At 39.8% G+C, this 15,725-nt stretch overlaps 1 protein-coding gene across 1 annotated transcript in view; it reads right to left on the bottom strand.

The window, feature by feature from the left end:
• SCML2 (Scm polycomb group protein like 2) overlaps positions 1–15,725 on the bottom strand; it is a gene marked incomplete at both ends in the record, with an annotated part of 57,457 nt that overhangs the window by 31,309 nt on the left and 10,423 nt on the right. Inside the window, 4 exons of the mRNA XM_084279456.1 lie at positions 3,365–3,608; positions 4,985–5,073; positions 8,525–8,759; positions 12,739–12,809. Coding sequence (XP_084135582.1) covers positions 3,365–3,608; positions 4,985–5,073; positions 8,525–8,759; positions 12,739–12,809 — 639 coding nt within the window. The remainder of the gene's footprint in view (positions 1–3,364; positions 3,609–4,984; positions 5,074–8,524; positions 8,760–12,738; positions 12,810–15,725) is intronic.

Genomic DNA, 15,725 nt, shown 5'->3' with positions numbered 1-15,725 from the left:
TCTAAATAAACTCACCCATATCGAAGAAGCCATGTTTAAACTGGTCATAAAACCTTTGTATGACAGAGGTCCTACATTCTCTCTGGGCAGCCAAGATGGCTAAGACAGTAAACAGCTGAAAAAAATCTTCCTTAATTTTCATATTGTCTCCCTTACTGCATGTATCTCTCTTGCAAAGGGCTAAATTAGACCCTAAAATCTAAGTCTCACAGCAGGAAACTGTAGTCCTAGGTACAAATGGAATTTAAGCCATCTTTTATCACTTTGATAGTCAGATTTCAGGATATTGGCTTTGATTGGTCACTAAAATCTGGCTTGGTTTCCCCCCTCCCCCCCCCCCCCCTTTTACTAATGATCTAACAGATTTATAAGCTTTCAGAAAAAAGCAGTTACAAAAAAATCAAGAATATGTCCCCTTCTATTCACTCTGAAATCTAAGCCACACTCAGTCAATTATTTTCACTTTGTAATACAGTAATTCAGGGCAGAAATGCTAAACAAACATGCAGGGAAAAAGGCCAGGCCAGAACAGTACTGTAATATTTCAAACCAGTCCCTACAACATAGCATCTGTCGTACTTTCTTCCTTAACAGGAGTAGTCAATGTTAATGTGACTTAATGAAGAATCCTGACAACATTATCGTATTTCTGAAATGAAATTACTTGATTACCCTCTCCTTGAAGCTATTATTTACATCTTAATAAAGGACTATCATTACAGTTCTTTAATGGCTCAAAGTGATCAAATAACAGTGAAAAATGTAAGCTGAGAGCAAAAAATATTTCATCTAGCTATGTAAATTTGACAAGTGTGTATAACATGCACAAACAGCACATAAAAATAAGCACATGAAGCAAAATTGAAAGAACAAATTCTTTATGCTCAGAACAGGGGAAAAAAAAAGGAGCAGATGCAATTTTAATAAAACTTTGTGCTCACTTTAAGAATTAAAAATAATTAAATCCCCAGCCTGCACCTCCTTTCTCTCAGTTTCTCTCACACATCCAAAATTCTCAGTATTGACTACAAGTCTGTAAGAACCTTGCTTAGATTTTATTAATGCCTCAAGTGCTATCATTGCTCACAGAAAATCAACAGAATCCATTAAAAATACCTAGACAGGTGTCCTCGTTTTTGGCAGGGACAGAGTTAATTTTCTTCCTACAGCTGGCATAGCACTCCATTTTGGATTTCGGATGAGGGCAGTGCTGATAACACACTGATGCATCAGCTGTTGCCGAGCAGTCAGGGACTTTTCAGTTGCTCATATTGCCCTGCTAACGAGAAGGCAGGGGGGTGCCCAGGAAGCTGGGAGGGGACACAGCCAGGACAGCTGACCCCAACTGGCCAAAGGAGGATTCCATGCCACATGACATCATGCTCCGTATACAACTGGGTTTGGCTGGGAGTTGGTGCAGCTCAGGAACTAACTAAGTATCTGTTATGGGTGGTGAGCTATTGTCCTGTGCATCACTTTAGTATATTCTTTTATCATTGCTATCATCTTCCTTTTCTGTCTCAACCCATGAGTTTTGCCTTTTCCCTTTTTTTTCCCTTTTCGATTCTCTCCTGCATCCCACTGAGGGGGACAACAGCTGTGTGGCTGTTTCAGCTGCCTGCCAGGTTAAACCACAACAGTGGGTACTTCAAGCCATTGAATGTACTCAAGAATTTTGTTTGGTTTACTACCTGAACAACTGGAATACATAATCAACTTCACTAATTGTTAGACAACTCTCTGATCTCCCCAAGCACTAACATGCAAAGAGCCCACCAGTACATCATATCTCAAAACACTGCTGGTACAGTACATCTGGTACAGTACAATACAGCTCTGAAACTGGAGCAGACTAAGCAATTTAATAATACGTCTTTCCAGAAGGTGCAATTGGACTCAGCAATCTAAACTGACACAAAAATATCTTCTAAAAATTTCACACCACTTATTTACATCATCCCTTTTGTATAAAGCCATTTTATTTCACTACAATGAATGTAACTAACTTACCATACATGCCATCCATGATTTCTCAAGACAGGCTCCACCTGATAAAGGCACTTTACAAATCCGGAGCTCCAAAACATTAAGGTCCTGGTCAGCTTGGTTCCTATCAGATGACTTCTGATCCAATGTAGATTGTCCTCACCCAACTTGCCCCTGCCTTCTCACTGCAGGTTTGTACTGGCAGAGGTCACCCAGGATCTGCCACCACAGCTACACTCCTAGTTGCTCTCTTGCTGAAATCACCCAAAATGGACTAAACTAGAGCTCAGGTACTATGATCCTTGGCAGTAACTGGAGACAGTAGATACAGACAGGTAGGTGAGGGCAAGGACGCAGAGGAACCCTAACTAATTTCACTGAGGTTTTCCATATGGTTCTTGACCCGCTGGGGAAAGACTGAGAAAAACTCTGGGGATGGAGAGGGCAGGCAACATGGCTGATTTCTTTCCTTCTTGCTTCTGTTCCTTTGGTCCTTCCAATGAGAATTCTATGACACCAGCCTACTCGTTCCTTACTCATCTAACACCAGCTGTGAAAATGCACACCCTGAGAACAAATTATTCTGGTCAGCAATATTAATGTAATTGATTAAAATATGGTTTCCCTCTTTTGCAACCTCTCTTTCTGTCATATTTGAAGGGAATGAGGATGGAAGAGCCCAAACAGCCTGACAGAAAGCCTTACACTACAGAAGCAACACACGAGGTCCTCAGAGCAGGAGAGGAATTACCTTCAGGGATGTCCCTCTTTATTCCGTTTCCCTTCTTTCTAAGGTAGAGAGATGTACTTCATAAAGCACAGTGGCTGCTAGTTATAGGGACTCTATATCCTTACCTACAAACATCCTTCAAGACGTGAGGATGATAAAGCATTCAGAACAGGCAGCTTCAAGACAGAGTTTTGCGAGTATGAAGAAAGAAACACTATATAGCTTAAACCTTCAGTCATCACAGAAGCAAAGACTACTTTCTTAGTAGTTAGCTTAATACAAAGTGCTGCTGTAGCAAATGTGTCATTAAACATGAGCATTTAACCATCTATAAACTATATTTGCTGTTTGCATTAAGTCCAACATTCTTCACAGCCACAAAAAAAATTAAGGATTATCAAAAGCCCTCCTAACATTATTAAATAAAACATGTTCCCAGAGTTACTACGAAGAAACATTTTCTTCCTAGAAACTATCCTATTAGGTTTAAACTACATAAAGAAATTTAACATTTCATCCTCATCAGCTACTCACACATCAAATCTTCACTCTTATCTGCATACTGCCAGCTGTTTGTTGGTTTTTTTTTTTTTAATTCTGCTGTAATTGAGGGGGAAAATAATTGAGCAATATTGCCAGTCATCTTACCATTGTTCCCTGGTGGTTGTAATGCATCTCCTGTCAAGCTACACCATCCGACTGGGAAAATATCTCGCGAATCACATCTACACCAGTAGTCAAACGCTCCTCTCCAGCCATCAAATGTAACAAAAACTTCGTCTCCTTTAACATCTCCAATGGTTGCTGGGCAAATCAAGTATGGGTTCTTTCTATCTATAGCTTCGAGTTTCATTCCAACTTTAAAGCAGTTTGGCACAGGTTTTGGTGGTTCCTGCAAAAGTAAGAGTGGTAGAATGCTTGTATTTCTATGGCTTCTCACAAATAAAAAAGCAAACAAAAAAAACCCCTCTATTTTTCTTCAACATCCTTACTTCTACTCACTGCTGTTCAGAAAGCGATAGTAGTCATTAAAAGGAAACCTACTTGTCTTTCAAATTTGCTTTTGCTATTCTGTAGTATAAAAATCTAGACTCTCTTCCCTCAAACACAGCTGGGAATTAGCAAAATTCCCCATAACAGAGAAACCCTGCTAAAAGCATTTACATATCCAATAGGTTGCACCCAATACATAATGTCTGCAGCAAGACAGGAAAGACACTAAAATGAAATTATTACATGCTAATAAAGAAGAGAAGGGAAGGGATATTTCTGAGGACTGATAACTGTCTGGTAAAAGCCTCACCTCCCAATTAAATCCATGAAAAATTCATTAGCATTGGACATTATTTATAGACCCCTGTTAACTCAGACCAATGCCAAGTGGACAAAAGGAAAACAAGTATCAAGTCAACGTGGCCAGAATAAGTGTACCCCCACAGCAGGAGCTGTGAGCCTATGGAACCTGAATTACTACCTCAGCCTCAGGAACTTCACTATCCAAAAGCCATCCCCAATGTGCTGGTAGGCTAGCACAGGAAAGCATGGCTCATCCTGGCTCAGAAAATGTATGTAATATTATATTAAAAAAAAAATATTTATATAAAGTTAACAACCAAGCTATGTGATTGCAGGTCTGAATCCAACTGTTTGATTTGCTGACACACTGTAAATGTCACTCTCAGTATCAAAAATGAAGAAATTCAATGTGACAGCAGGGTTTTACCACCCCAACCACAACAAAAAAAACTCTGAACCAACAAGTCATTTTAATATTACTGTTGTTTTTATATTTTTTCATATTTCACAGTAACTTATTCAAGTCATGTTTAAAAAAACAAACAGCTTTGTCTGCTAATTTCAACTACTTTCTCACTACATTTTAAATTATGAGTATGTGCCAAATTAAAATGTTTAGCAAAACCCACTTTTGACTCCTGCGCACAATCACATGAATATGGTGCTGTTAAGAACTGTGAGATGTATCATATCTTAAATCCATGAGACACAAAGAAGTGAGCTAACAGAATTTTTCTAAATAATACACCATACTTTAAGTCTCAACTCAAGAAAAGAGATCCAATGGGCCAGAAGCAGATGGCTTCCTGTCTGGCTTTGCAGCTTGTCAATTCAGCTAAAAGTAATTCTAAATAATAGCCTTGCCTTCCCCTGCTGTAGGCAACAGGGCAATATCTTGGCATCCTCGTTTAAAAAATGCAACCATGGCTCAATTGGTATAAAGTTGTTTCCTAGCAATTCCTTTCTTCTTACCTTCTTGAAGAATGCTGCTGGTGCCATTTCAGCTCCATTCAGAGTCCTTAAGAGAAACATTGGCCAAGAGGATGCATTCATCTGGAATCCTGAGATGCAAGCAAATAGCCTTACTTTCAGTTTGTAAAATAAAGTATGAGGAGAAGGCTATAAACTCGGCTTTGATAATGCCCCATTCCCTCTATTTTGGACTTGGCCAAAATAAAAGCAGCCACACAGGAGCAAACAGGGTCGCTGTCAGTGCAGAAAGCTGTGCAGTGCATTTCCAGCCTGCGTGACTTGCCTGCAGAATCACTCATCATAATACAGGATATTGCAGATAAACCTCCAGGACTTGACAACATGCAGGTTCTAGCACAGGAGATGATAAGGATGTCCCACATGGTCCCCGATGCAGTTGAACTTTCCCAGCACAAGCACCTAGCTCACTTTTTGGGTCTGCTTTTTGAATTTATTCTAACATAATTCTAACAACATCCTCTGCTCCAGCTTCTCTCATTTATTAAAGAGATACCTTTCTATTTTCAAGACTCCTGTAATCTTTTTTACCAGACCAGAGACAGAAAAAGCAAAATCAGTTTATTCTCCCTCTCTATTAAAACAAATAAGTAAATAACCTTAAAACCAAAGAATAGGTAACAAGGGAGCAAATAAATACTATTATTTTAATAAATGCATGTATCATACTGGAAAACATAAACTGGAAAATGTTTCTACTTTAATATTATATATCAACAAGCGAATAAAAAAGCACAAACAATAACCGAATTCGTTTAGATGAACTACCTTGCTCAAGCAGAACAAAGGTTTGGCTGAAAACATTCTCATTCCAGATAATCTTCCCTCAGAATCAGCCACTTTTCAGTTAAGAAATAAAACAACAACAAAATCCTTTTGCTTTCAGTGCTTCCCAAATGGATGTTTCAAAGTAAGGAGTAACATAATAGCCATAGTGGACATTTTTTTTCTCTGTCTTTAGCAGTTATATGTCTGGCACAGTTTTACAGAAAAACAGACATAATAGAGCAAATTGGACATTTTTCCAGAAAGCAAATAGTACCAGAATCTGCCAGGAACTGGCGAGTTCCCTCATAACTCAATAATTCTCTTTAAAAAACAAGAAGAAAAAAAAACCCTACAAAAAACAACTAGAAAGGTGGGGCATCTTGGCAGTTCTTGATCAGTTAAATCATTAAGTCATCTAAAATTGGATTATGTGCTATAATATTCTTTAACTAGTAGCTTTAAGCTATTTTCAGCTGAATAAACAGTTTTCAAGTTGGAACTACCTATACAACAGCAAATTTAATACAAAAGCTCATATTTGATAAACAGCATTATCATTTGAGGACTGCTGAGTTGATTTTATAAAGACTGGGAGTCTTTATAAAACCTAACGATGTGTGGTTAATGAAACACAATATTCCTAACCAGCCAGCTCAGAAAAGACAGAAACACAACACAGAGAAATTACAACAGCTTCAATTAACTTCATTTGGCCTTCAAGCTGTCCTGGTAAAACCAGAGAAAATATTATCTTCAACACAACTTTTTGAGAACATTAAGCTCTCAACAACAAAAAAAGCTCACCTATGAAAAAGAGAGACTGGAAGAGGAACCCTTTGCTATATTAATTGCTTTTTCAAAACCCTTATGAAACATGCATAATTAAACCTATGTAAAAATCAGGTAGGAGGGACTATGCTAGCTAGTTCTTATGAGAGAAGCAGAACATTAGTATCCAGAAGGTTCCCTTGCTACTCAGAAGGAAAAAAAAAAATAAAAAATTAAAAAGTCAGTTGCTTAAATGTCTAACAGGAGGTAATTATACACCCAATTAGCTCCCAGCTTTGCCCAGGAACAGGATGCTGTAAAACTGCCAAAAAGGCTTTTTCAAAAATATATCTAGGTATGCCAGAACGTTTGATTGCTGGAATTTAGCCTATCTCTAGAAAAATCTAGGGCAGGAGGGACAAAATAATGGCACTTACATTCTTTTCTGAATAACCAGCAATTGTTTGGAGAGCAGGTAAACTTACAGCCCTGGGTGCAGGGAAAGGGCTGCTTGTGAGGTGCTGCACTACAAGGAGCCTGACCCAACAGGAGTAAGAAACTGTATCCGAAGAGAAGGCATCAGGCTTTCTACTGACAGTTGTGGAAGGTTTATCCTCTTAACAGATCGACTGCCCTCATTATACATAACCACAGTTGTTTTATTTATCAGACTGGTTTAGAAACACAATTAAAAAGCACTATGCTCCTGAAGCCATATGTTTAATACTACGTAAGTATAGCTGAAGGAATTGGTATACTCTTTTCTGTTAAAACTCACCTACTATTATCATTGCATTCATTCTACAAGGTTATATCAAGAGTTTTTGAGACATTAAACTGAGTAACTTTATAAAAAAAAAAATTAAACCCACAATTTTTTCCCCCCATGTGTCAAAAATTTCCAGTGCTTTCATTCAAAACCTCCATGTAACCGTAGGAAAGGAAAAAGTCCTTCTGGGCTCAACCTCTATCTACCTACCTATCCCAAATGATGTTTTTCTAGACAGTCACCCTCGTGGCTTGGCTTTTCTTGCGTTTTTAAAGCAGCACAAAAATCTACCTCTAGAGTCTATGTGGAGTCATAATGGTTATGTCAACTGCTCCTGCGCCTGCCTCTCTTCACCCGGTAGTGAAACCATACCTTCCACTCCATCTTTCAAACAGAAGAACTGAAAATTGGGAAGACACGTTTTTTTGAGTGGCTACTAAGAGAAATCATACCTATCTTCACTGTACCTCTGGAAAGAAATCTGCAAGAGTTACTGATGACACCAAATCAGAAGGAGGGCCATAACCATAAGGTGGGAAAACAGCACTAACTGCTTACAGTTCATTTCTCAATGTAAGAACATTATTTCTTGTGGGGAAAAGGAGGAAGAGGTATTGCTGCTGCAAGGGGTTGGAGGGTGGTGGTTTAATATAAATTTTGGTCATTATTTTTATTCCTTTTTTAAAGCAGAACTATTTTCAGCCATGAAGTGGTGCACCTCCCACAACCCTGCTGAGCCTTTCACAGGTCGGTTAAGAGCAAGCACCTACTAGTGAACTCCTCTGACTTACTGAAGAGGAAAAAGGCCAAGTTGGCTTTCCCCAGTTCTTAGGAAGGTCTACTAAAGAGGAGCATGCCCAGCATCAAGCCAGAAAATCTTGTATCCAGACAAGAGCGTGTATGAAGGAACATTTATAGAACGGTGTACCTCATCATTAAGCAAGTTGTCAGACACTCCCATTTGATATTAAGGGACTACAGAAAAAAATAACTGAACTCAAACTAATAATTCTCCCCATTCTTATGTCAAAAGAATCCAGAAAAAAGAAGGAAACTCCACAATTCAGCCTGAATTAGCTTGCTTACCTCTTTTTCAATTAAATAATGGCTTGGTGAAATGTTAGCACTGTTGACTTTGCCAAGACAAAAAGGTAACATCGACTTCACAAAAGAAGTACTCAACACCCATTAATTAGTTCAGACCCTTTGTCTCTTACCAAGCGGAGGCTGGAGCATGCCCCCTTTCTTTTCGCAGGTCCCGATGGGCTGTATGTCCGAGGAATCCACAAGCCTCCAAAAGTCATTTTTGTTGTCACTCCCGTCCAGCCGCAACCTCAGCCTGGCACCAGTGATCCCAATTACGGTAGCAATACAAACTGAGGTAATGTTGCGAGGATCGTGGGCTTCCAGTTTCATACCGACTTTGAAATCGTTCGTGGGGGGAATTCTAGACTACAATAAAAAAGTAAAAGACTACTTCTTACTGTTAGCATTGCCAAATTTACCTGCCAGTTCAACATACAGCCTCCAGACTTTCAAACATATCACATAAAATGGTAAATATAAAGAAGCCTTTGAACTTTTGAGTGTTTAGTAGCAAGTCAGAAAGGGCAGCTGGATAACCCACCAACAGCTACCATTTCAGATAATTGTTGTTCCCACTGCACAAACATGACTGATTTCTAAAACAATAAGCACACTAAGAAGGGTAACAAGGGAATCCTGACAGAGACATGAACATAATGTATGAACACTGTAAAAGCTCAATGCAAGAAAGAGTTTCTGCATCAAAAAAAAGAGCTTGCAACACAAAGAAAGAAGGCAGAAAAAGGAGCTAGCGTTAACTTCATTGTACAGAAAGAGCACAGAGAGGCTTGAAGTCACATAAAACTTCTGTGCTGAGACAAAAATCGCATCTCGTGCTTGTTCACAGAGAACTGAATATAGTCATACACATACAATGAAATGCCAAATTAATTGGCACAGGGAAAAGAAAAGTGATGAATGCAACTTCGTTTTTGAGCAGAACTTTTTGTCACAAGCTCAAGATGAACAAAAGAGGACAATAATTTGTACTCGTGTATCAAGACACCGCTGGCAGAGACTGACTGGACTGCAGCCTGATCACATGCCTACTGTAGCTCTGCAGGCAGTAACGTCATCTAAAGGTGTTCAAAACTTTATTAACACTAATTGGGGTTGAATGCCCCTCAATGTTCTCTTTAGATGTCTCTTCATTTCCAGCCTAAATTTATTAATTTATTTATTTGCCAGTGCTATCATTTAACTTATTGTTGCACCTTTGCAACCAGCAAAATCTACATTGTATTTACAGAGGGCAACCCAACCCTTTCACAGTACTCTTACAATAAGTTACATAAACCAATCACTGAAGTTTCTCTGAGGAGAGGATGACTATTGTCTTACCACCCTGGAAGCCCTCTTCTGCATCTCTTCTAGTATAAAGCTGCTCTTGAACACACACGCTGAGAACTGCGGGCAGCCTCCCCCCACCCCACACATTTAAACCCAGTGGCTATCCCACCCAGACTAACACAATCTGAATCCTAATACAGGAGGCAGGTAGAAAAACCAAAGCCATGGGCATTTGTGTTCACAAGATTCATATGTCCCTTCTCCTGCCCAGGTCGGGTGGGGATCCCATGGTAAGCAGATGAAGGTGCATTTATATGTTTGGCTACACCAGAAAATGCTGAAGAAATCTGCTACTGCAACAAGTGTTGGTGATATTTTGTCTCCCTCACCTTTAATTTCTAAAAACACATCTTGCTCTACTCACTGTGGTGTGCAGGTGCACTATTTACAGCACATCCTAGGATCAACAGCTCTGGAGTAGCCCAAACCCAGAACAACAAAGAGGCGAGCAATATTCAGTGAACGCTGAGTGCAGCATCTGCCAATGCTGCATTTAGACATCAGGCTGGCTGAAAGGGGAGCCTAAGCATATTAAATTTAAAGGGCAATTCAATTTCAGGATCTTGCTTGTCAAGCTGTTATTTTCTACAACCATGAAAGGCAAATGAAATTGAGAAACTGAGGAGTTTGTTCATTTGTTTGTAGAAAAGGTGAGCTTGTTTAAATACCAACAACTCAGGTAACTCCTCCACGCCAGCGCAGCCTTACAGCAAAGTAACAAGATACCCGCAGCAACAGCCTTGTTTCAAGCTCTGTTCAAACCACAAGGGAATGAGCTTTTTTCGTTTCAAATTTTTCAACTGCTTGGAAAAAAGTTTCAGGGTGAGAGAAAGTGATGTGGAATGCATCAAAATTTGAAGTAGCAATTAAAAACAACTTAGAGCAACAGATAAAATACCTTCTAGATTAAGATAAATACTTTAATCAATTTCCATTAGCTGTCTGTGCCTGTATCTTAATTTATGGTAGAGGCTTTAATTTATTGCTCCCTAGGTCATTTTTAATTACTACAAAATTTAAACTTTGTAGAATTCCCACCGGTCACAAATTCCGGATATAATTGTCAAATTAAGCTTCTCTCTGCGATTTGCTTTCTGGATGGCCATGGCAGCCTATTTCTTTGCATTACACAGAGTGATAATGACATGTACAATTCATGTGTAACCCATTAAAAGTCAAATTAGTCCAACACAAAGCTCAAGCGCTTTAGTTTCTGAAGCCTGCAAACATTATGTAGTGAGAGGAGCTAGCTCTGCACTAATTAACATTGCATATCACTTTCTACTTAAAGGTCAAGTCTTAGGAAAACTGGAAGTCTGCTTATTTAAATTGTTTTGAAATTTGCTAAGCACAGAAATTAAAGGTCTTTCCGACCCACACACTCCTTAAGTAATCCAGGTCACTCGGGTTTATCTTTCTCAGTCAATGCATGTCACTTAAACGTCTTTATTTAAGGTGTTACCCAGCTGTTCAGTTTGGGCCTCTTCAGCACTAGTGGGGAAGAGGGAGACGCAAGAAAGGCATAAAAAAAGCCTTCCCAGCAGCTCTCTACAGTAGCTACCCCTCTCGGGAGCATACACTCTCCTCGTGGTGGTCTGTGGTCCCGGGGTATGGCGTTAACATCAGAATGTCCAGGAATATTCTACTGCCCTCTGCCTCTGCCCAAGCAGAGTTTGAGATCTCTGATGAGCTGGTGCCCGCTGTGAAAAACAGTCCTGTAGAATTAATCTCTGAAGCTCTACTCAGAGCTACGAACCCTACTACTCTCAGCCAACTCTCACAGAAAGCAGCATGCGAGGAGCTCTTTGTTCTTTACTCCCACCTGCAAGGAGCAAGCTGAGATTCAAGATCTAGTACCAGGAAATGCTACCACCTGGATTTCTCTCTATTCTCCATTCCTGCAGCTACCTCACATTCACTGAGGGACAGTTCCTTTCCTCCTCAGACTATTCTGTTCATGTTGCTTTTTGTTTGCTCCTCACTGGAGGCCAGAATCCTTTACAGTACCACAGGGTTACCAACAAACCCTAGAAGATACCTTTCTGGATGTGCCCCATCCACTAAACGAGACATGCACTGCTTATCCCACCTGTTACAGCTCTCTTGACCTGAGCTATCCAACTCCTTCAGCATCGATCTTTCTAGCACAGTGAAAACATGACCAGAACTCCTATTTAACTCTACACAGCTAAGGGACTCCTCAACCTGGGAAAATACTGGCCCCGGCTCCCTCTACAGAGGGAAGGATGCAGCAGCCAACTCAGTCTCTAAACGGCTGAATACCTGGACCTCATTAGCTCACACAAGCTGATAGATTTAAACTGCATCTGCAAATACATACCAAACTGCTAGGTGAGGGGGAAGTCAAACTTCTAGGGCACAACATAGAACATAAGATGATACATTAAACACCCTTCATTATAAATAAAGTATTTCCTTCATAGTCCCATACATTCCCCATTGATTTTTTTTTGCCTTCAATATCTGTTACTCCATAACAAAAAGAGAGAAAAATAAAATATATTTGAGAGAGTCAGAAAAGAAGTGGTGCATAAACTCTACTACACATACACACATCTTGTAGCTAGCCAGAACTGAAAGGACTCTTTCAAAAATGGAGCAGAGAAAGGCTCCTCTGAGGATCAGCCAGATTTTAATTCTCACTTAAAACACGGTACCTCTAAGATTACTGAAAAAAGTAGAAAATATTTTTGAACTCTGATAAGACTATCTGTTTTCATTAACTAGCCCTTTTTTAAAAGGAAAACAGTCCAAAGGTACAATTTTAATGAAATCCCCAAAGTTTGGCTTGAGGCAGAAACCAAGAATGAAAAACTTCAGTAGCTAGCAGCTGCCAAAACTGTAAGCGACTGATAACCAGAGATCAAAAGAAGTCAAATTGAAAGTTCACAAGCAATCTAAGCATAAAAGTTGCTCTAGGATCACCCTGTAACATGCATATACACACACACTTGCAAAATAGTATCTGGCATACCTGTCTGAAACAATGGAGAGGGGCAGCTACTGATTCAGTCTCTTTCAGATAATCATCCCAATTAAACTGTTCTGGAAAACATAACATAAAAAAAGACCACACAGTTTTTAAAGGGAACTTAAATTAAAAAGGGGGGTTGGGGGAAGAAAGGGACAGAAAACCAAAACCAACTATCTTGTAGAATACATGTTTTCAAGACCAGCATTCCTCTCAAATGGAAACTCCATCTTTGAAAAACATACAACCCTTGAAGGAGCTTTAAGAGTACCATTATTTTGTAGGGATGACCACACAATAGGCAAAATCAATATAAACCTTCCTCAAGTACCTTTTTTTTTTTTTTTTTTGTGGTCCACAGATACACAAGTCAGGCTGTCTAGATTCAATTCTCTGTGTAAGGACCTCCCAAGCATCCTTGTACAAATAACGTTCACCTTTCTGTACCACAGTTCCCCTAACAGCAGGACTGATTCAATAACCTCATAGAAGTACTAAGACGATGAATGCTGAAAAACAGACACACGCAGATTCTGTTGAAAAATATGTTGAGAATACTATTCCCAGCCCACTAGAAAGCAAAAGGATTAGCACAGCCTTCCAATTGCATCTTTGTCTCTTTTCAACTGGAGTCTGATAAAGGTTTCTCTTTGTGGGTTAAATGTTACCCCAATGTTCAGCGACAGAATGACGGTATTTTTTCCAGTGTTAATACTGGCATTGTTTATGTGCATGGGTGAGTGTGTTCTGCATTTGGTTTCATCAGTATTACCAGTTTTGCTTGGAAGGAACAATACAAAGCACTAATATCAACGACACAAGAAAGCATTACTCAAACTAACATAAAAGCTCAGGAGGAAAACTACAGTGGCGCAGCTAAAGTTTTTTGTTCCTAAATTATTTCAGTGAGCTCTTTTACTTGTTTTTCTCGTTCGGGCGGCTGGCATCTCTCCGGTGCTGCTGAAGGGCGAGCGGCCCGCGAAGGCCACCGCGATGCAGTGGTGCCACCCAGCGGCCCCGCAAGGGCCGGCCGGCCATTCACCCGCCCGGAGGCAAACCCTTGGGAGAGAGGATGGAGAGACCGCGGGTACCGGCTTTATCAGCAGTCCTTCCAGAAACACCACCGGGCACAGTCAAACCCCTCTCTGCAAGTTTCAGGAGAGAAGAGGCGCAGAGAAGTGATCAGAAGACTGAAGCACTTTCCAGCACTTGCGCTTCTCTGAACGATGCGGGGTAGGGGGGGACTCGAACCCACAGCCCACCCGCGCTGTCGCAGCGTTTAGTTGAAAATACACAGCGCCTTCAGCAGGGGAGAACCACTCCCCTGGCTGGCTGAGATCCTCTTTTTTCGGATTGACAGACTCGAAAGTGACTTGTCTGTGGCACCGCAAAGGCCATGTGGTTGTCAGCCACGTAACCAGACAGTACAACCTCAAAAGCTTTTAATGTGGTGGCCTGGGCTGTCTGTAGGCTGGTTGCAAAGGCGTTGCCATACAACATCTTGGAAGCCCACCTATTTTGGAGTGAAAATTTCATTCACACGTTTACACAGTTACACCAATTTTGTATTACTCACAAGAGGCAGGGTACATTAACACGTGAGACACCTGTACTTCAGGAAGGCATGCTCAGGAAATGGTTCATCAGAACTTTCTCCTGAAAGTAGCCTACAGTTGCTCTTTTAATTGACAGAGCAAGGAGGCTGCAAAAATGAAATACGATGACCTTCTAGCAAAGTTTCATCTTACAATAATTATTCGTTGAGTCTAACAATAAAATTGCCACTTCAGCTTGACTTCTGATTTAAAAAAAAAAAAAGTAAGAAGTTGGGTTGGATTTTTTTAAATCAGAGTCTACTTTAGTAAAAGTTTACGCTCCAGTAACATTAAATCTAGCAAAAAGAAAATGTTAGCTATGTCCTAGCTGTCTCAGATCTAACATGAGGTAAAAGCTGTAGTCATGAATCAGAGCCTTGCTATGTTAAGGACCATATAAATGTAGCTCAGAGATAGCACCATTCACCAAGAGAAAGCCCTGTTCATCTCCTCTGAAAAAAATTATCTCTATATGCCAGTATTTCCCAAATTATCTCAATTGTTGTAACAGAACCGTAAATTTGGTGGGATGCCCCAAAAGTACCAAGGGAAACAAACAGTGGCTTGTTTGGTTGGTTTTCTCCCAGTGAACATTTACTAGAAAGATACATAAGGAAACACAAGCAGCCACCTGCAGATAAAGCCAAAAGGAAAACATTGCCTGTCTCTGCTTTAAGTCCTGGTTATCAAAATTTCTTTCATCAAGCAGAAATGACCTGAAGTTTAAATTAGAACCTCTCCACCTGTAAAGATATGCTGCATACAATTAAAGCCAAGCTCTCAGAGATGGTACTAATTATCATTTAATTACTTCAGACACAGAAATAGGACATAAATGTAGTTTTGCAACATGTAAGATGCATGTCTAGGAAGATAATCACATTTTAAAAATCTTTACACAAAAAGCTTCTCTGTATTCCCAGTATGCATGGGTAAAGAAGCAGTTGCTTTACATGTATTTCTAATTTGAAAGTTCCTGAAAAAATGCAAAGTCTGAGAAATAGAAATCCTTAAGAAAATTAGCTCACACAAAATTATTTAATATTCTCTTCCCACTCAAACCTGCAAGCTGAATTAAACAGCTTAAGAAAAACCCATTAGGCAGCAAGCACAACTTTATAACCCACCATCAAAGAGAAAACTAAAGAGAGAAAGGAAATCTTTACACTGAAGAACAAGCCAGCATATACCAGGGAGAAAAAAACCCAAAAACCAAAACAACCACAACCAAAACACACCAGCACACCAGAAGGTCACTAGGACCTTTTGTAAAAAAAAAAACCAAACAAACACACAGAACCAGTCAACAATCAAAAAATACAAAAACCAACCAAACAAAACAAACAGTGTGTAACCTACACAGGAGTAAGACTCTAAAACAGTGATCCAAGACAA

Source organism: Gallinula chloropus (genome assembly GCF_964237585.1).
Source record: "Gallinula chloropus genome assembly, chromosome: 1".
In the NCBI taxonomy this organism is placed as follows: domain Eukaryota; kingdom Metazoa; phylum Chordata; class Aves; order Gruiformes; family Rallidae; genus Gallinula; species Gallinula chloropus.
This window is presented reverse-complemented; position numbering and strand designations above follow the sequence as displayed.